Here is a 20446-nt window from a genome sequence, read left to right as displayed (position 1 = left end):
TTTGCTGCCCCCCCCCACCCCGCCCCGTGCCTGCATCACGTAAGAACCGCGGCGGTGCTCTGAAGGGCATCAGCTTAAATCAGCGCACGGCTCACTAAACTCGGCAGTGATGCTGCAGCCTCTTCATTTCCATCCCCCCGCCGCAGGACGAGAAGGCCCCTTCTAAATTAATCTTCTCCCGTAATTATGCCTGCCTAAACACGTCCAATTGATTTGGACGGTCCCTTGAACTGTGAAAACCTTTGAAACGCGTTTAAACCCTCTTTGCAGGGCTAGCTGGGCATGAATAGTGCTTTTGTCGGCGGACAATGGCAACCTCCCGACTGTCTCCTCAGATTAATGAAAGTAGACGATAGTCTCTAAAAACCTGCTTTGTTCTGATAAGACAAATAGTTATCGGGGGAGGTCCAGGTTAACAGAAATCAGTGTTTCGCGGAAGTTTTTGTGATGTTAATAGCTTAACTTTCTAGCAGCTTCCTGCCCCTGCGGAGGTCTTTTGCTAATCGTGACTTGCCTAAAGGTTGGATGGCAAAGAGGTTTTTGGTTACCAGATAGCTCCTGAGAAACTCGAGGGCTTGTTGTGCAACCAGGGGTGCTTGATGAAAAACAATTCAGTCCGAAGCACGTAATTTTATGCCCGGCATCCCATTTATAAAGCAGAATTCGTGTTAATTTAGAGGAGTTAGAGTTTGATGGCCTAATGGGCCATGCTGGTACCAGATCGTTTCCAAACCGTCTCCAGGTTAAGAAAGGCCTCTGCTCTTCTGCCCAGGCAGGAAGCTCTGCTGCGAGCCACGTGCTTGAAGCAGGACACTTGCCTTGTGAAACCCTTCCGAGAAACTTCACTTCCACTAACTAAAGAGCTGGTGGAGGCTGCGGCGCTGCCTCCGAGCCCCTCACTCGAGCAGCCTGCGTTTTTCTTGACTGCCCACTTCGTTATCCACCCAAAGCTGTAGATATTATGAAAACTTTAATTTATTGGCGTTAGCTGGAGTGATCAAACACCGACGTTAACTCCATTTCCGCACACCGAGTTGCTAATTTAATGTGATAGAAACAAAGCGTTTCCCAGGCTGGCCGGACCTCGTGCTTGGCCTTTACCTCCCCCTCACCCTCCCAGGGGGGAGTTGGTGCGGGGCGGCTGCAGCGTGGGGTGATGGATGGCACGTAGGGAATGGGGCTGCAGTACCTCCTCGCTGCCGCCTGCGCTCGGGTGCGCAGCCCATCCATCCTGGAGCTGGAGATGCAGCAGGGGGATCTATACTTCTCCCTAGAGTTACGTTTAAACGTAAACACCCACCCCCACCCCCGAACTTTATTTTAGAATGTAAAGAAACGATTTTTACAGTTTTCTTGGAGACAACTATGTGGTTTCTGCTGGTGTGGGGGCCAGGCTAAAAGGCACCTGGTCCTCTGTCAGCAACATGCTGCAAGGTCAAGTCTGTAGGTGTGCCCGCACTACAAATCCCCTGGAGACAGGTCTTTCTGGTCGCCAGATATCTGATGCTTGTCACCTCGTCTCGCTTGATTTTTTTTTTTTTTTTTTTTTTTTTTTTTTTGTTAAGCCTCCTGTATGCCTTTGTCCTCCAGGTCGGGCAGGCTCCGCTAAGGCAAGGCTAATCCATCTGCACGCAGGGAAAGCTCTGATGTCGCCCGGAGCCCTGCGGGCTGGCCTGACCTCCCCAGCCCCCATAATTCGTTTGGAGAGGCATCTCCGTTGTGGAGCTCTGGGTCTGTTCTCCCGCGGCCTGCTGCTGGGGAGAGCATACGCCAGCGGGGAGCAGGTGGTGGCCTCTGGGTCCCGTCCAGCTTTGCAGAAAAGGGATGACATTTTGAGGTGGCCATCTTGTACTTGTGTAACGGCGCGACGCCACCTCCTGCAACAGCCACCCGGGGAAGAACGTGTTGTCCTCCCTTTCTGGAAGAGGGGATGACAGGCAGTATTTGGCACAGAGCTGCATTTTTTGTTATTGAGTGCGTTTAGCTTCTGGAATTAATAAAGCTGATGTTTTCCTAGGCGCTTTTTTTTTTTTTTCCGAATCTGAAGTCCTGTACGGTTTCATAACCCTGCCCTTGCTAACTCAAACCATTTCTGCCTCTGGCCAGGGACACTGGGCATGAGCAGCCTTGTTCTGCAGCGTTGGTGAGGTTGTGTAAGTGAGGCTGAGCGATAAAATCCGAATCACCCACCGTGAGCCTCCCTGCTGCCTGTCTGCAACTTTCACAGGCAGTAAAACATCTGTGTCTGGCATGGCAGTGGTTAACACCGGTGCTGCCGGGGGACTGTCCCTGCTAGGTCTCTGCAGTTTCCACTTTCCTTTGTCATGGATAACAGCAAATACTTGGCCCAGGGTGGAGATTGCAGGGTGGGGGTTGCTGCTGCTCCTTTCTCCCTCCCGGAGGGCAGGTCCGGAGGCGCCGTGGATTTAGGGTTTCTCTCAGCCGACCTCAGGATGAGCTGGCTGGAGTTAAGTCACCTCGCTACTGCAGAACTGGTTGCCTGACCTCAGACAGCTCTTTCTAGAATATTCAAGAGCTGGGGAGATACCAGATACCTTCTGGATGCTCTGCCTGAAGCACAGGCAGCCCAAGTAATAAATCTGGGGATTTAATCGTTGTTCCTTGAGGAAGGAATGCAGATTTATTCAGTGCTGGAAACATTCAGGCTTTGTAGGGTATTGCTTTCCCCCCTTCCTCACTCAGCCCAGACTGAGTGCTCTGTGTTTTCAGGTGTCCTTAAAGTCCTTGCTCTTCTGTTTGATTTTTAAAAAACCCAAGTGTGGAGTAGTGGGAAATGCCAGACATTCCTCTTGCATTTTTAAGACAGTCTTCCAGTAGAATTCAGTCGGTGCTTTGGAAATGCATGGGATGGGAGGCAGGAGGAAGTGTTAGAAAGGGAAGCTTGGTGGTAGTGGGGCACAGTGCTGTCGGCGGTTGGGTGTTTGGGATACTTTTTGGCTGCTCTCACCCCTGGACAAGGCCTCGGTGTCTCCGATTAATTTTTCTGAGCTCACTGAACTGCTGGAAAATCTTTTGAAGGGGATTCTGACTGGGAACTTAACTTCTCTTTATGTATTTATTAAGACTTTAGGGGGGTTAAAATTATATTTGCAAATGACTTGAGTGGGTGGAGGATTTCCATGAGATAGGGAGAACTCATCTGCCTATTTTTAAAAACTTACAAGTCATGCTCTGGTCTCAGTTTCAGTCTCGGGATCCCGTTGTTTCATATTCCTCTCGTTTCCAGAAGCAGTGCAGACCTGCTCACCCATGTTTGTGGAGGCAATTTCCCAGCAAAGGCTTATATTTTTTTTGGCATCTAGAGAAGTGTGTGCTGCTCTGCAGGTGTTGGAGGATGCAGCAGCAAGTGTTAGAGGGCTGAAACACAATGTTTCAGGTCTGAGCAGCGAGTTTTCCTATAATAATGGGACTTTGGGCTTTTTATGTGGGCAGACCTTTTTGTACTGACTCCAGTGAATCAGCGGCTTCTGGCAGGGCTGAGGGAAAGGAGACTTTGCCAGGACAAATTATGGTTTTCGCTGGCCTGACTCGTTTATGCCTCATGGGAGCGAAGCAATGGTGAGTCAGGGCTGCCTGTGAGAGAACTCTGCACGATCTGCACGTACGGTCTGCGGAGCAGAAGTGGCTGAGAGGAGGAGCGTCGGCACAAACGGTGCCTCTGCGGCACTGGGCAGGCACATGGCAGCCTGGCAGGGCATCTGCCTGCCTCTTCCTTAGAGGCATGGCTTCGTTCTGCTCAACCCCCGTAGGTTTGGCAAAGGTTTTGGGTTTATTGGTACCTCTGTTTCAAATCCAAATACACTGAGCTAGCTGCTGTGTGCAGCTAACACCTTTTTCTGATTTACTGCGTGGTGGTGGGTTTTTTTGTCTGCTTGGGGCAGGCAGAACAAAAGCCCTGCACTGGCGCTGCCTTTAGCTGAGCAGTAGCCTGTGTTTCTGCGAGCACTGTGCTAAAGGCAGAGCTTACAGGCGAAGGCAGCTTATGCTGAAAGAGCTGCTTGCTTTGAATATCCTGTGTGCCTAGGGGATGAATTTTGAAGTAAACCACTGTTTGAAGTCAAAACTAGTGATCTGCCCATGCCAGTAGCCCCCACTTTTCATCACTCTCTTACCAGAGGCTTTTTGAATGCTGGCAGTCTATCCTGGACAGGTTGAAGAGAACAAACAGCTTTTAGCTGCCATTGCTACATGAGAAAAGTATTGCAGTGTGGCATGAGGTGAGCGGTTAGAAATGCCCGGGGGCACTAGCACTGCTGAGAAATGAGTGTCCTCCTATCCCAATGGACAGTTAAGCTTCAGTTCAACTTCCTGTTGGGATTGTGGTCTGTTCCTGCTGTTGTGGGGATGCTCTAGACCTGTAGAGGCAAGCAGCCAGAGTGCAGAGAGGTGGGTTTTTTTATCCAAACTTCGAAAAAATAACCAGTTTTAAACCTTGTGGGGTTTTTTTGCTGCCCTGGGTGAGAGAGAATGCAGTGGACAGGGGACACCTACAGCATCTTCAATTGGAAGAGGGATCTTGAGTGTATTTAAAAAGTCTTTAGTCTTTAACATGTGTTCTGCCAAGATGGTGTGTTTCATCAGCTGAAGTCTACTTGCTTGTACAGCCTTGAAATATGGGGTTTAAGTTTAGGCAGACTTTAATGTGGTTAGGTGCATCTTGGCAGAAGATTGCCCATGTAAGAGCATGTCTGCAGTCACGCTAGCGCTGTGCGGCCCGGTCCCCAGTTGCGATGGGAAATGCAATCGAGGCCAGTAGGAGAAATGACTCAAGAGCTGGGAGGGAGGAGGCAGAATCTGCCTGTGCACTCAAGTGCTTGAATTTTGTTGCGTTGTGTAGCTCCAAGGGAAGACTGGCAATGAAGAGAAGCTATGAAGGGAACATCTGCATAGAAGGCAGGTGAGCTTTGGGTGGTGTATGTGGGGGATGACATGAAAATAGAACTGTGTCTTGCCTGTATCTAAGATTCTAAGTAGGAACATAAAGATAGTTTGACCCAGTAGCAGCTTTCTTGTTACCTCCATATTCATCACGTGGGTGTGTTGGTGTCTCTGCTTGATGAGCAAATCTGGGCGATTCCTAAACCTGGCACCGCTTTTTTCTCTTCTAGGCAGAAGATTACAGCAACAATGTCGAAGCACCATGATGCGGGGACTGCTTTCATCCAGACCCAGCAGCTGCACGCTGCCATGGCGGACACCTTCCTTGAGCACATGTGCCGCTTGGACATTGACTCGGAGCCAACCATTGCGAGAAACACTGGCATCATCTGCACCATTGGTAAGTGATTCCTAGATCGGGGAGAATTGCAGCTGTGAACCCCTGTGTTGGTGAAACTTGTTAGGGGAAATAGTGAGAAGGCTTTGTCTTTCATCCCTTGCCAGGGCTGAACTTGTGTGTTGAAAGAACATGACTTTTCCCATGTCTGCTTAACCCATGTTATTGCTAGGACTGAATCTAGTAGCTGGGGAAATCAGAACTGCTTAGGTTCTGCCGTGCTCTGCAAGGCAAGTTAGAACAATCTTTGCTGCTGTGGAGATGAGCTGCTTCAGCGCTGAGAAAGTCCGTATCCATTATGTCCTCCCTTCCTCTTCCACATGAAACAGCCTGGCATGTGTGGGTTATCTCATTATTTTTACAAAGTTAATATTAAAACTGTTTCTTCCTCTTAGGCCCAGCCTCCCGCTCAGTCGAGAAGCTGAAGGAAATGATCAAATCTGGAATGAACGTTGCCCGCCTCAACTTCTCTCACGGCACCCACGAGGTAAGGGTGGGGTCTGAGCTGATACGGCCCTGATCAGGCTGTGTGTGTATGTCTGCTGACACTGCCTCTCATGAAAGAGGGAAATCCAGCTTAGTCCAGACCAACCTTGGTGTGGGAAGGTGAAACTTAGCTCTGCTTTTGGGGGAGGCATGCTGGTTGTACATATTGAGCCTGAGTAATCGCTGATAACATTTAATTGTGCTTTCTGGGCCATTCTGAAAGCAGTTTAAGTTGATTCCACACCCCCCTCTGTACCAGGGAGCCAGGTAACTGATACTTCATGCTTGTGCCAACTGCTTGCCGAGAAATCCTTCAGTTCTTCCTTGCACCCTGCTGTTTGCTGTACAAAGCTGCTGCTTCTCAGTTAATAGTAAAAGCTGAGAACATTTGTCCCTGTTTTGCTGTGCACCTCTGCAGGTGTACAGAACTATCAGTTGCTCGTCTTGCTTCTTGTCATTGCTGACGGTTTTGCAAGCAGGCGATCAATGAATAACTTTGTCTATAGAGAAAACTGTAGTGACTTTAATTACTGTGCCTAGTTGAAAGAAATAAACTCCTGGGCTTGCTTGGCTTTGCCAGCTGCTCTGGTTGTGTTCCTAGCAGTCGTGATGTTAGTACCACAGTACTTGGGAGCTGATGTGGTGAGCTTATAAGAATTAAGGTCAAAAGAAATCAACACGGTTTGTGGCAGATGAGCCCTTCTTGATATAAATAGATGAGATCCTCAGTAATACTGGAGGAGCTGAGGATCCCATTCCAGGTTGCCCAGAATGCCACCCTGACCCTTCTTGCTGAGTTGTTGTTTTTTTTTTTTTTACACTGGCTGCCCTCCAGCTTTCAAAATGTCAGACAGTACCCAGTAGCAGCTGTAGGTGGCTTTACTTACTGAACCGTGAGCCTCGCGGTACGTAACAGCTTGGCCTCTTGCCCTTGTGGCCTTTAAAGGCCACAGGGCACTGTCAAAATCAAAAGGTCTGATGCTTAACTGTGGACAACCATCAGACCTTGACTAAACACCCTGGGGTAGTGTCAGTGCATAGGCTGCAGTTAGCAAAATCTGCCTGAAGAAAGGGTAGCATGGAATAACTGCCTCTCAGTAGTGAAATCCTGTGGCTGGGTGGCTCATCAGGGAGTTGACCCAGCTGAAACAGGGAGTTTTCACACCATTACTGCCCAGTGAGGCTGCTGCTGCGGTTTGCGTACTTGTTAGCTGAGGTCAAGGAAAGGCACCGTGGCTTTCTGCTTTGGGTGAGGTCTAATTGCACGTTCCATGAGGTTAGATTACAGTGGAGTCTGGTCTTGCTGCCATCTCCTGTTGAGTTTGACTGTTGGCCGTAACCAGTCTTAAGTTTGAGTCCCCTCCTGGTTCCTCCCAAACACTCCAGTTTCCAGGGAAGCCCCAAAGAGTTTTCATCTGTCATGAGTGCTTTGGTTCTTGTGTCCACCCCAAAGCATTTAACAGAGCTTCAACTTTAACAGAGGTGCTTTAGTACCTGGCTGCCACTGTAGAAAACAAATTGCTTTTACTTCCAGCTCTGTCTGCATTCCTGTTCTGCATACGTAACTCTTCAGGAAGTCAGACTCCCTAGGAGCCAGTTAGTCCATGCTATCAAACTAAAAAGGAAAAATCCCAGGTGACTGGGACCAGATAAACTTAGTAGCATGTTTGGGCAGGTTTTCTGTACTTCATCCATCTGGAGTGCATGGAAGGGTCGGGACCTTCTCAGTCTCAGCTTGCACGCTCAATCAATAAACTAAACAATGTTTCCTGCTCTAAAGAGTTAGCAGTTGCCGTGTATCTCTGGCTGAGGGCATGCACATGAACTTTAGCACAGCTTTTCTCAGCCCCACCTTCCTGGCACTGGATTATCGTCCTCACGATAGGGAAGTCAGTGTGCAGGGCTCGTGTCAAGGAGGGTTGGGGGAGCCAGGTGTTTCCAGGTGAGTCGGGTCAAACGCTGCCAGTCCATGGCAGAGAGGGGGAAGGGTATTTCTTATCTACAAAAGTCTGTCAAGGGTTATCTTTTCACGTTGTTTGAGCAAGTAAAGTAAACTGATCTAGTGGTCATCTGAGGCTCATTCAAGGTAGTTGGGATGGAGCTTCTCCACAGAACTGTCTGCCCTGAAACTGTCAGCATGACCCAAATGCTCTTGCACATGTGAAAGTTTGGAAGCCGGGTGCATGGTGCTGGAGTTGTCAACTTTCCCTGTGATTGTTTTGGCTCTTGAAATAAAATGTAAATACTTAAATGATAACGTCCTCTTAGTCAAAGAGTTATAAAAAAGCTTGTCCATCTGATCACCTGCGGCACTGATAAGAGGGGTCAGGCTGGAAGTCTGTGGGGGAGTTGACAGTGCAGAGAATGGCATCTTCCCTTCCATGCTGTGAAGGCCAGAGGGGGACAGCCATGTGTGACAGTCGCTTAGCTGTGACATTCTTCTGACATTCATGAGTCTTTCCACATACGTAATTTTCCATTTGCCAGTGCTGCCGATGCTCTGCCATGTTGAATAGGGAAGTGTTCAGCAAAGCTGTCGGAAATGCTCTTCTGGAAGGCCTGTTGGTTGGTGGGCCATCTTCAAACGGCAAGCGTGTGTCCTGAAATCACTGGCACAGTGCCTGGGCTGTATCCTTGAGTTGTCCTTCTGGAATTAGAACTGGGGGCACTGAAGGCATGGCCAGATAACTGCCAGACTCCACTTCCCTGTGGGAAGGCCTTTGTATCCTCACAATCTGCTTTTCTGAAAGCTCTGTCTGAATTAAATTCTTAAGATAGAACTGAAATTGAGCATAATGTGGGAGCAGAGCTGTCAGCTTGGGCAGTGTCTGGAGTGCATAGTGATCTTTTTAATAAGCAGTGTAGTAGAAATTGCCTGAACGTTTCCATTTCTTTTTCCTTGCCAGTATCATGAGGGCACAATCAAGAACGTGCGAGAAGCTACAGAGAGCTTTGCCTCTGATCCCATCACTTACAGACCTGTGGCTATTGCACTGGATACCAAGGGACCTGAAATCAGAACTGGACTCATTAAGGGAGTAAGTTTCTCTCTCTTTTTTTTTTTTTTTCCCTCCCACTTTTTTTCAGTGAGTGAGTCTAGATATGTTATTACTCTTGTGGCCTTAGCCAAAAAATGTCTCAAAGTAATGAGCCAACTACTAAAAATTGGGATGAACTGCTGCAATCTGGGAGGTGGTTGTGTGCTGGTTTTTACTGGTTTTGCTGAAATGCATGTTTTGACACACAGAGTGGCACTGCAGAAGTGGAGCTCAAGAAAGGTGCACCGCTCAAAGTGACCCTGGATGATGCCTTCATGGAGAAGTGCGATGAGAACGTGTTGTGGGTGGACTACAAGAATCTCACCAAGGTTGTAGAAGTTGGCAGCAAAATCTACGTGGATGATGGTCTGATTTCCTTGCTGGTTAAGGAGAAAGGTGGGTAACAACCATTTCAGCTATGCCTGTTTATTCTTTCCTCAGGATCTATTTGTGATTTCCCTCCAATAACTGGTTCTTAGCTTGCAGTTCTGTATTAAAGGAATATGTGGTTCTTAATGCTGTAGTGAGACCTGGAGCAGAGCTTTCTCTACTTCAAGTGTAGCAAGTTTCCAAAAACTAACTTCAGCTGGGTTTCACTGGACTGTCATCTAAAATCCCTCTTTAAAGGTAAATGTGTGGCAGGGACATACCAGTGCTCAGGATCAAAGACTGTTTAGCTAATTCATACTTTAGCTAGGCTAATTCATGTTTTTAATGCAGGAATTAACTAGTTTTACAGCATAAACCCTGACTTCTGTGGTTAGAGACAGAAATAGATTTAACTGGTAATGTAGGGGCAGGGCTAGTTCCACAATACTCACTTTATAGTGGTGCCTAGACTGGTTTAGCCTCAAGGTATTGCCTCTAATCCCAGAGAGTAGGGAGATAGAGGTGAGGCTTTTGGGGTGCTTGGTTTGGTATTACAGGGAAGGCTGCTATGTGCAGAAATGCAACCTGGTAGCTATTTTTGGGGGAGGGACTCCCAACCTCCTGCGCTGAACAAATGGTGTCTTGTAGGAGAGCAGCACAGAAGTGGTTTTAAACCTATCTGCTCTGCTCCCATGGGTAAATTGCAAGCTTGTATGTTACATAAATCCTCTGAAGAGAGTGGTGATGTGCTTTTTATCATGTGCGGTCGCTGTTGGCCCTGCTGTTCTCAGGCAGGGAGGTGGTGTGGGAGTTGGCAGTGGGGAGCTTACTGGTAAACACTGACCGTGGGAACACATCTGTTTCAGGCAAGGACTACGTCATGACGGAGATCGAGAACGGTGGCATGCTCGGCAGCAAGAAGGGAGTGAACCTGCCTGGCGCCGCAGTCGACCTGCCTGCAGTCTCTGAAAAGGACATTCAGGACCTAAAATTTGGTGTGGAGCAGAATGTGGATATGGTGTTTGCTTCCTTCATCCGCAAAGCTTCTGATGTCCATGCTGTCAGGAAGGTGCTAGGGGAAAAGGGAAAGAACATCAAGATCATTAGCAAGATCGAGAATCATGAGGGTGTGCGCAGGTGAGCTTTGTGCAGGTGGCATTGCAGCTCTGTCACCCTGTATCAATAGAAGAGCACAGCCCCTTCGGGCTGTAGTCAGGACTCCTCATCTCTGGCTTGCCAGCAGCAGCAAATTTACTAGTCCGAGTAACTGGGTGGTAATGCAGGCTGTCACTTAATGCCATGTGTGTGGGACTTGACACAGCTGTGGTATGAGTAGTGGGTTGTGTAACTGTCACATATCCTGAGCTCATGGGGACAGTGTCACAGTCACCCCGCGTCTCTGAAAAATCTGCGGTAGTCATAATGAGTGTGAGTTCAGACTTCAGCAAACTTGCTGTTCTGGATGCAAATCAGCCAGCTAATGTATGGGAATCACCATGTCTGTGACAAACTATCAGACTGAAAATATCTTGGATCAACTCGTGCTCATACAATCTGTCTTTGTATTGCTTTAGAAAGCTTTATATAGCACTTTATATGTGCCGTGACTTGGTCTTGGGTTTTTTCCTCCTACTGTGACATTACAGGATATCAAAATGGCGCCTGGAAAGGGTGTGTGTCGACACGATACACAGCTATGCTGCTTCAGAGCAACACTCTCTTTCAGGGAGGAAGGGCAACAGACAGGAAGGTGCTTTGCAGAACAATTTGGTTAACAAACCTCTTCTCTTGTTGTCAGGTTTGATGAGATCATGGAGGCCAGTGATGGCATTATGGTGGCCCGTGGTGACCTGGGAATTGAGATCCCTGCTGAAAAAGTCTTCCTTGCCCAGAAGATGATGATTGGGCGCTGCAACAGGGCTGGCAAACCCATCATCTGTGCCACTCAGGTATGGAAACGCAACACCCGCTCATAACTGCTGGAGCCTGACAGGGTGTGAACATCAGGAGCTGTCATGGCTTGATGGCTTTCGCTAGAGTGAGATGCCAAAAGCATAGAGGTTTTGTTCATGGCTGAATAGCTCATCTTGAGGCACTTTTTAAACGATGTGTTTGGATCTCCCCCAGTAAGGTTACAGGACCTCTTGTGCAGCTGCTGAAGGCTTTACCGCTCAAAACTTCATGCAGTATGAGCCTTTTGGTCTGACTAAAGAAATTCTGGGAAAAAAATCACCTATGCTTTTGCCTTGGCCGTTTGCAGCAGAACATCTGTGTCTAACAGAAGACTTGGTAAGGTTCCCAGTATCTTACAAGGTGTGGCCACACTGCAGCATCAGAAGGAACTGAGTAAAAGTTCCATCTCCTTATTATTCTGGGAGCTGCTGGGGAGGGAGGGAAGGCTGATGTTCAGCTTCCCTGGTAGGGATTGTGTGTGGACGGTCCTCAGGCACTGGGAGGACTGGTTTCCTGGCTGTGCTTGCTCTCTGCACAGGCTGTGGAAGCAAAAACTGGCGCTAGACAGGAGTCATCAGACAAGGATCTGAACTTGCAGTGGCATATGCTCCTTCCTCTTCCTGTACTGCTACTGAAATGCAACTGAAATGCTGCCTCAGGCAGTGTTTCATGAGGAAATGAGTAGTTTGCCCTGTGGTGAGCTGCAGTGGGGGGGAAAGCTGAGGATTTGAGCTTTCCATAAACATGTCTAACAGTACTCTGAGGAGCTCGGAGGTCCTTGGACCAAGCCCTGTGCTGAGAAGTTAAATTGGGAAGTTGGAATATTGTGTCTGATGGTGTGTGGGTATAATCTCCCTGGAAAAGGAGTAAATGGAGAATAGGTAAAAACCGAAATGGGTTGTTTTTCCTGCTAGTCAATGCTTTAATTCAAAGCTGGTTAGGGTCCAGCCCTCCCTGTGCTGTACCCATGGGGAAACTTCTCCCAGAGTCCTTAGGCTGCATCCTGTCTTCTGTCCTGTGTTTATACTGAAGTGCACTAGTGAAAAAGCAGCTGGTTCCTTCTGCAGTGTCTTGATTCCTTTGAACTTGTTCTCTTCCAGATGCTGGAAAGCATGATCAAGAAACCTCGCCCGACCCGTGCTGAGGGCAGTGATGTTGCTAATGCTGTCCTGGATGGAGCAGACTGCATCATGCTCTCCGGAGAGACCGCCAAGGGCGACTACCCGCTCGAGGCTGTGCGCATGCAGCACGCTGTGAGTATGGCCTGGCCTTTGCTTGGGGAGGGCAGAGCAGTCTGCAGGTGAAGGTAGCAGTGCTCTCTTGCCCAGCATCTTCCGTCTGAGCCAGGCAACTCCAGATCTAAGTGTGCCTGGTGCTAGGTGGCAGCACCTGGCAGTCCAAAGTAGTGATTTCTTTGTTTGCACTGCCACTGTGGGTGTTTCTTTACCTAGCATGGGCCTCGGGGCCCAGAACCTCACTCGGTGAGTATTGCTGGGCAGAGCTGAGAACTGCTCTGCAGTCCTCTGATCTAAAACTCCCAATTTATCAGTTTTTGTTTAGACCAGGATAAAGGGGTTTTTGCTGTTACCTTGATATGAGTTTCTCCAAATGCCCCATTTGTTTTGGCATATTCAATGCCTTAAACTTCTCCAAGGTCAAGGAGCTGCCAGAGCAGTTTATCTCTAGATAATGAAAGGTATCGACTGCTGCCTCCTTGGGGGGGTGGGGGAGGCTTGTGAGTCTGATTTACAGTGATGTGGCATTGAGCGCTTGATGTTGGGGGTGTTTGTTGCACGAGTACTGACAGCACCATATTTTTACATGCCTGAACTGCCAGAAACCTCTGCTCTGCTTCGAGTTCACCCAGCTCATGTTTCAGCTGATAAAAACCCTGATGCCAAGTATCTACAAGTGTTGCTTCTCCCCAGTTAACAGTGCTGTGAATCACAACAGTGATAACTTAGCAGTTTTAACTCTCACCAGTTTTATTTGCAGTTTAGGTTATATAGCTTAATCAGCTCAGCTGGTGTTTGTTTGCAGTGCATTATGTAAATATCTCTTTATCTGGTCAATATGGAGTGGTGTTTTTTGCATGTGGCAAGTGTGAAATATGATTTGATTGCGGGACAGTAACTGCTGGTTTACAGGCTGGACACTAACGGTGCACCTAAAAGGTTCTTCCTCAGTTTTCACCCCCTAAATCAAAAGGGTTGACTTCCTACTAAGAGTTGGAAACTTACTACAGCAAACATTACACCTGGGTTTCCATTCTGGCATTAATCCTTAAAGAATTAGGCAGTTTGTATTGTACTTGTAGCCTGAGCTCACGATCTGTTGCATGTGCTTCCCTTTTCCTGCATACCTGGGAATAGTGGTGTTCACTCTACCAGGCCTCTGGAGAAACACTGAAGTTTTAACCCTCTGTGCAGAGGAGCAAAACCAGATTCACTTTATTTAATATAACATGGCACAGGCAGCAAGGTGCCAACCCTGTGATGGTAGGAGCATGTCTGCCTGCAGTCAAGATCTTTCATCTGAGCTAATTCACTTGGTGTTAGTCGAGAGAAGCCCCACCCAGTGATAGCACCCTGAATAACTACGGTCTGAAAATCTGCAGAATGGCCAGAGCAGTTGAGTATTTCCATCTGAAATGGCTAAGCCAGGGAGAGAGCACCTTACCTCTGGCAAATTAACAGCTCCTGTATGCATTCTCAAGCCTGAAATTTGTGTCAGTTTGGGTTTATATGTTGATTTATCCAGTGCTGCCAAGGATTAGCTCCCTCTGTAGCGGGTGCAGGCAGCAGACACGGGCTGTGATACTGATAGTGATCAGGTCTGTACTGTGGAGTGTCTTTGCACCTCTCTAAAAGAATTGACCTGTCTGTCCCTGGCCTGGCCTGTCCCAGCAGCTTTTCTGGGACTCAGCAGTGGTTTCCCTTTCCAGTTAGCCTTACAGAAATGGGCTTCTCTTCAGTAGCTGGCATCTCTGTGACAAAACACGGTGTGCCTCACATTTAGTAGCAAGTTTCCAATTCTTAGGCAGGCTGGCTCCTGCTTGTGGGAGTGCACTTCCTTCTGATTCCAGTCCATGATCCACAGTTGTCTTCAAATGCTGCCCTGGCCATGCTGTGTAATGGGACCAAGGTTTAAATAGCCACTCCATTTTCCTTTCTTCCCACCTTCACCTTGGTATCTCCACCCATGTACCAACTGGAAACCTTCTAGTCATTCCTGTGTGAGTAAAGCTGGCTGTGACGTTAAGAATTGCTGTGCCCTTCCGCTGTCAAAGCAGGCATGTGCAAACACGTGTCTCTTACAACTGGGGAGCGCAGGCTTTCCTCTAAACTCAGGTCACTCTGCATGTTGTGCAGAGCTGCCTGCCTTTGGACCAGGAGCTGAAGATAAACTGCCCAGCTGTCAGCTCTTGTGTTTGGAGTAAGTGTTTTGAGACAAATGCTTCCATTCTATCTAACGGCAAGCACAGAGCCAGCAGTAACAAAACTGACTGCTTTAGGACTGGAGTTGGCACTGGAGTGCTGTTCTGGCTTGTCACATTGTCCTGTTACTTCTAGACATAAAGTTCTTAACTACTTTGGCTTAAACCGGTATCTGTAGAAGAGAGATAATTCCTAGTATCACACAAAATAATTAATTAACACTAGAGTATTAAACTACTTATTTGGAAGGGGTCTAACTACAAAGTTTTCACCATAAGGGCACTTCAGTCTCTGCTTAAACATCAACTCCTCATGCTTTGCGTAGTGTCTATTCACTTTCTGGAGTAACTGAATGAAGTTGTCCTTGAAAAGATGATCAACCTTTGCATGCTTTTCTGGTATCTGCAAGCCTTCTTTATCGGGTTGTCAAGGGCTAATGCAGCCTTCTGAGATGAGGATTGTCTTTAAACGTGAGTGAGTCCCAGCATACTGGGATGAATAGATTACTGAACTTGTTGCAAATATTTAGACTGAACAGAAAGCCCTCAGTTGTACCTCTGCACCTCATCTGTCCAAGTCTGGCACTGTACAGATGCCCCAACATACATGTTGTGACAACCCGACAAGGAAGGCTTGTTCCTATTTATTTCTCTAGTACCAAAAGGGAAGTGAGTACAGCACTTGGAGGTGAAACTTCATTGGCTCTCAAATTAAACTCAGTCTTATGAAGCAAAGAGAGGCAAGTCTCCCAACTTCAGGGGTGACATTGCAAGTGCATTGCTTGCGTGTTGGCTCTGCAAAGACCTTTTTGGTGGGGGTGTGGTGTGTTGGGAGGATATGAAGGGGGAACATGGGGCAGTTGACACTGGAGGAATCAGAGGCGGGTAGATGTCTTGGGAGTGTTGTGAGAAAGTAATGAGAAGCAACACCAAAATGTGGCCTGACCGAGCCGGCTTGCTGTGGTCCTTGAAAAGCAACCTGCATCTGGCTGCTCTGAAGGGACTCCAAAATATATAGGAAGGATGCCACCTCCAGAATGCCTGCCCAGTGACCAGGGCCTGGCAGTTAACCGCCATGGTGGACCAGCCACTGTGGCAGCGGCTCCTTACGCTGAGTTGCCTTCAACAAATTCACAACCTGAGAGCCAAAGAGTTTCACAGCCTGACCTTTAATATTCTCTTGCATGCATTACTATGACAATTAAGCAAATTGACATGATCTCATTACTCTGGTATATCTTTCCTTCTTTCCTCTTTTCTCCTCCTTCACTGTTACTCGGGCCTGCAGATCGCTCGTGAGGCTGAGGCTGCAATGTTTCATCGTCAGCTGTTCGAAGAAATTTTCCGCCTCAATGTTAACAACAGGGACCCTGCCGATGCCATGGCAGTAGGCGCAGTGGAGGCCTCTTTTAAGTGCTTAGCTCCAGCCCTGATAGTTCTGACTGAGTCTGGCAGGTAGGGCTCAGAGAGGGTCTTGGTGCCAGTTTTTTTCTATGAGCAAAAACACACTCCATCCTAACACTGCAAATATTTAGCAAGCAGCTTGCTGCTATGGTGTCAGCCTTGCATAACTGCTGCGGTCTGAGTTGACTTCTCTGTGGCAGGGAGGGATTCCAGGTAGGCAGAAGCAGAGCGAGAGTGCCTGGCAGTTGGTATGAGTGTCACCTGAATGTGGGCTCAGCAAGGTGAGGTGACTCAGCAGGTGCCACCAGCTCAGAACAGAAACCTTGAGAGGAATGGTTCCTCTAGAAGCCTGTGCTGTTTGGGTGGCTCAGTGTTGCGACCATCACCCTGACCTGTTGAACTAAATGGGCTTGTTAATTGGTAACTTAATGTCAAAAGCTGACGGTATTTGTGTGACACCGTGCTGATAGAGCACCTCACCTTACCCCGTGCTGCCCTGAGCGACTGATGTGAGTGTTGTCTTCCCGAATGCATGTTGCTCTTAATAGATTGCCCGGGAGGCCGAAGCCGCCATCTTTCACAGGCAGTTGTTTGAGGAACTGCGTCGTCTGACTTCCCTGAACTGCGATCCCACGGAGGCGGCCGCTGTTGGCGCTGTGGAAGCATCCTTCAAGTGCTGCAGTGGGGCCATTATCGTCCTCACCAAGTCTGGAAGGTAGGAGGTGCCAGGTTCCCTCAGGTCAAGCCCCACTTCCTGACAGGGTTGGGGAAGGACACATGCAAAAAGATGGCTTTGAAAGACTAGAGCTGGACGGTGAAGCCGGGGTTTTGGCAGTGACTGAGAGCCCAGGCTGCCCACCTGCAGTGGTTGTTCCTCGGGAGATGGGCAGACATCTCAAACATCTGCACACCCGTAACCTCTGACTTCCTCATCCTGCCTCTGCCAGCGTGGCAGCAGCACCCCACCCTGCCTCCCCTCGCTGTGGCGAATGGCATCTGTGCCAGCAGTGCTGCCTGGAAGAGTCAAGGGAAAATGAGTGTTGCAGCTTCGATTCAAACTTCTTGGCAAGAAATCCTCGCTCTAACAGTAAGGTAGAAGTTCAGTGGATGCGGAATCTTTTTTTTTTTAAATCAAGGCCTGGCCTTTCATAGTAGCATCCAAACAATTGGTCCCTTGCTGCACCTTCCAGGCACCAGCCCTTCTTGCCTAAGCCCAAGGGGCGAAGAAGGCTTGCTTAGCCTAGAATTGTTAGGCAGGGAAACTGAAAGCGCTGGAAATTTCCTCTTACAGGCTTCCTTAGGCCAGCCTGCAAGTAATCTCACTGAACAGGCAGGTGTTCGGCAGGCACCCTGCAGCCAAGTGCTGCTTGCGCTCAGGTGAGCTCAGTGCCTTGGCTCCCAGTTGAGACACAGCAATGCAGACATGCTGGAAATAATCTAGTTTGGGGATTTCTGTCCAACGACGATGACAGCTGCTGAGTAGAGACTTCCAGTTGTGGAAAGGGAGCTGAAGCCTCGCTGATCAACTTTTCCATCGAGGAACTAGGCTGCCCACTCTCAAAGCACGTCCGACCATAAGTCTCAGACTGCTTTCTGGAAGAAAATCTGCTTTTCTTGCATGGGATTCAGACCAGAGAAATAGTGCAGGAGCAGAGATGTGATGTACTCTGGGCAGAAGCTGAAGATTTGGACCATCAGTGAAACCTTCACCTAAATTTACAGCTTAAAATGATTTGGAGCAGCCTCTTTCTGCAGAGATGAGGAATGACTGTAAGCACTGAGTTTCTGGATGCTCTTGTGCTTCTAATGTTTCTTTATAAGAGGTTCCAGTCTTAACTTGACCTTTTTAAAGAGATTTGAACTCTGATATTTGAATATTTTTAGCAGTGGATTCTGTTACAGCCTTTGAGTACCTGGATCTCCTAGAGCTACTAGGAGGCTTCTTGAAGAGTGTGGGAAGGATTGTCTGAGAGCTGGCACGTGTGTTTGGGTGCTTTGAGCAGACTGCTACTGCCTGCTTTAAGCAGCAATCTTTAAATCTGAGTATTGCTGAGCTTGGCTCCACTAAAGGCTGCAAAAGCTAGTGGAGGTACTGGCATGCTTGTTGGAAAGATGGAGCTATACTGCTATGGCCTTGCAGTTATCTCCATCTATTTGCAGATACTCTCCAAGCTGTGCCCAGGGAAAGGGAAGCCATAGTCCCCACCCAGGGTGTGCCTCTTGCTATTTTTAAGACATTTTAAGGACTCTGTGCCCAACTTCCCAGTATAAATTTTGGCCTCGGTTGCATTTTCTTCCTGTTGGGTGCAAGAGCAGAGCTCTATGTGGAGGAACTGACCTGTTTGCTGGCTCCAGCAGGTGAACGTGGCTGGGAGGCAAATGGCTTCCTCCTTGGCAAGCTTTGGGTAGTGCTGCTGGCACGGGCTCTTTCCATCCCATAAACTGGGAGCTCCTCAGAACAGAGGGAACTTGCAGGAACCCCTGTTGAGATGCCAAGGGCTGCTTGCAGAGGCCAGAATAAATGGCATCTCGCCACCTTAACATAGCAACAGAGACAAATAAAGGTTTGTTTTCGGGTCCAAAACACACAGATGGCACTTCCTAAACTCGGAGTTGAGGTGATTTTCACCATGAGACTGGAGTAGGGACTGTTGCCAAGGACGTCCTTCAGTGGTGGTCCACCCAGTTGCCTAACTTGGAATTCAGTGGAGCGTCAAGCTCCTTGGCGAGCTTGGCTCTTGGCCAGCATCTCCCACGGTCGCCTTCTCAGTGCCTCTAGGGGTTTTGCGGAGCCCTCCAGGGTGACGGGCAAACCTCGCCACTGCTTGTGCTGCCTTCGGCTGTACACAGGCGTCCTCTCTGCCAATAACACGTGGTGCTTCACCTCGCATCCACTTTTCCTTCTAGGTCAGCCCACCTGGTGTCGCGGTACCGCCCGCGGGCTCCCATCATCGCCGTGACACGTAATGACCAGACGGCGCGTCAGGCCCACCTCTACCGGGGCATCTTCCCCGTCCTGTGCAAAGAGCCAGCGCATGACGCCTGGGCAGAGGATGTGGACCTCCGCGTCAACCTGGGCATGAATGTTGGTGAGTGGCACTGCACCAGCCTCACCTGGGGAAGTGCCTGATGGCGGGTGGTGGCCCTGAGCACCTCGGGTGGTGCTTTTGGGGTGACTGGTGGCTCAGGGAGAGGAACTGCCTGCCGGGGGCACGTAATGGTGTCTGCTTGAGAAACGGGATGGTGGTTGCATAAGCGCCACCACATCTGATTGGGAAATGTGACAGTGCATTTGTCACAGCTGCCTGAAAATAGGTTCCAGCAGAAAACCAGGTTTGTTTTAATGTGATAAATGCTTGAGACACGATGCTCATCGCTCCTGAGAGACAAGAGAAGCCCGGAGGGGGGCGACTCCATTTTCCAGCCCATTTCTAAGGGCTGTGCTGTTGAATTTCAAGGTCCGTGTTGCAGAGGAGCCCAAAGCAGAGGCGGCGAGTGGGCAACAGGGGATCAGGGTCTCGATACCCCTACAGAGCCACAGCTGTGGGGGCCAGGCTGCTCCCTGCAGTGTGGTGACGTGGGGTGGGGGTGAGCAGCCTGCAGCAGGCTGATGGGGGGGACACGAACTCTGACACCTCCTTCTCTTCTCTCCTAGGTAAAGCACGTGGCTTCTTCAAGAGTGGCGACCTGGTCATCGTGCTGACGGGCTGGCGCCCTGGCTCTGGCTACACCAACACCATGCGCGTGGTGCCAGTGCCCTGAAGGCCCCATTCCACCCAGCACCCCCCTTCCTTCCCTCCCCACCCCACTCCGCTCCCCTTTCCCCTCGCCTTAGACCAGCCATCGCTTGTGCTGTTCTCCTGGGCCCTAGAGTGGATGTAGGTTGCTAAACACCACCCAGTGCAGCAGCAGCAGGGGGAAGAGACCTTAAATCACTAAAAAAAAAAAAATATATACTTGAAGTGTTTAGTTTTTTTAAAAACCTCTCCCCGTAGCGAAGTCCTGCCCCGATCTATGTCGGAGTCAGTGTAGGAGGTTCCCACATGTTGCTGGGACTCCTTGTAGCTTAGTGACTGTCCTCAGGGTGTGAAATGTCCCTTTCCCTGCCTGCCTGGGGGGGAAAGGGGAGAGGGGATGGGTGGTCAAGGGTTCTGCTGTACCCCTCCTCACTCCAGGGAAGCTGTTCCTCCCTCCTGTGCACCCCGAACCTCTCCCAGCCTCCCCACAGACCAAATCCCGGGTGACTCCAGCCCCGCTCTATGCGGGTTTTGTTTCCAGGGGTGGGGGTAGAAGGGGGGTGGCTCCCCCTCTGTGCTCAGAGCTTCCCGTGCTCCCCTGGCAGCGTTGTCTGTGTGTTAGTTGTGTGTGCACACCCCCTGCCCGCGCCCCCCGGGCGTTAGAGCACAACTCTCCATCAATAAAGAGAAGCTGAAGCACCCGCCGGCCCGCGCTGCTCTGTGGGAA

The 20446-nt window shown here is 49.3% G+C and overlaps 1 protein-coding gene across 3 annotated transcripts in view; it reads left to right on the top strand.

Moving 5' to 3' along the window:
• Positions 1-20420, top strand: part of PKM (pyruvate kinase M1/2) — a 30978-nt gene extending 10558 nt beyond the window's left edge. Inside the window, exons 2-12 of one of the 3 annotated variants that reach the window (XM_026855789.1) lie at positions 2403-2407; positions 5130-5299; positions 5692-5783; positions 8689-8820; positions 9030-9216; positions 10056-10326; positions 10988-11138; positions 12243-12395; positions 16531-16697; positions 18890-19071; positions 19638-20420. In XM_026855789.1, the coding sequence (XP_026711590.1) occupies positions 5149-5299; positions 5692-5783; positions 8689-8820; positions 9030-9216; positions 10056-10326; positions 10988-11138; positions 12243-12395; positions 16531-16697; positions 18890-19071; positions 19638-19744 (1593 nt within the window). In that variant the 5' untranslated portion in view covers positions 2403-2407; positions 5130-5148 and the 3' untranslated portion in view covers positions 19745-20420. Of the gene's footprint in view, positions 1-2402; positions 2408-4802; positions 4919-5129; positions 5300-5691; positions 5784-8688; positions 8821-9029; positions 9217-10055; positions 10327-10987; positions 11139-12242; positions 12396-15866; positions 16034-16530; positions 16698-18889; positions 19072-19637 lie in introns of those variants that run through there. The other 2 variants (XM_026855787.1, XM_026855788.1) reach the window with 2 other exon arrangements.
• The last annotated feature ends 26 nt before the right edge of the window (positions 20421-20446 follow it).

The sequence above is a fragment of the Athene cunicularia genome, assembly GCF_003259725.1.
Source record: "Athene cunicularia isolate RWA chromosome 10 unlocalized genomic scaffold, athCun1 chr10_part1, whole genome shotgun sequence".
Taxonomy (NCBI): domain Eukaryota; kingdom Metazoa; phylum Chordata; class Aves; order Strigiformes; family Strigidae; genus Athene; species Athene cunicularia.
This window is presented reverse-complemented; position numbering and strand designations above follow the sequence as displayed.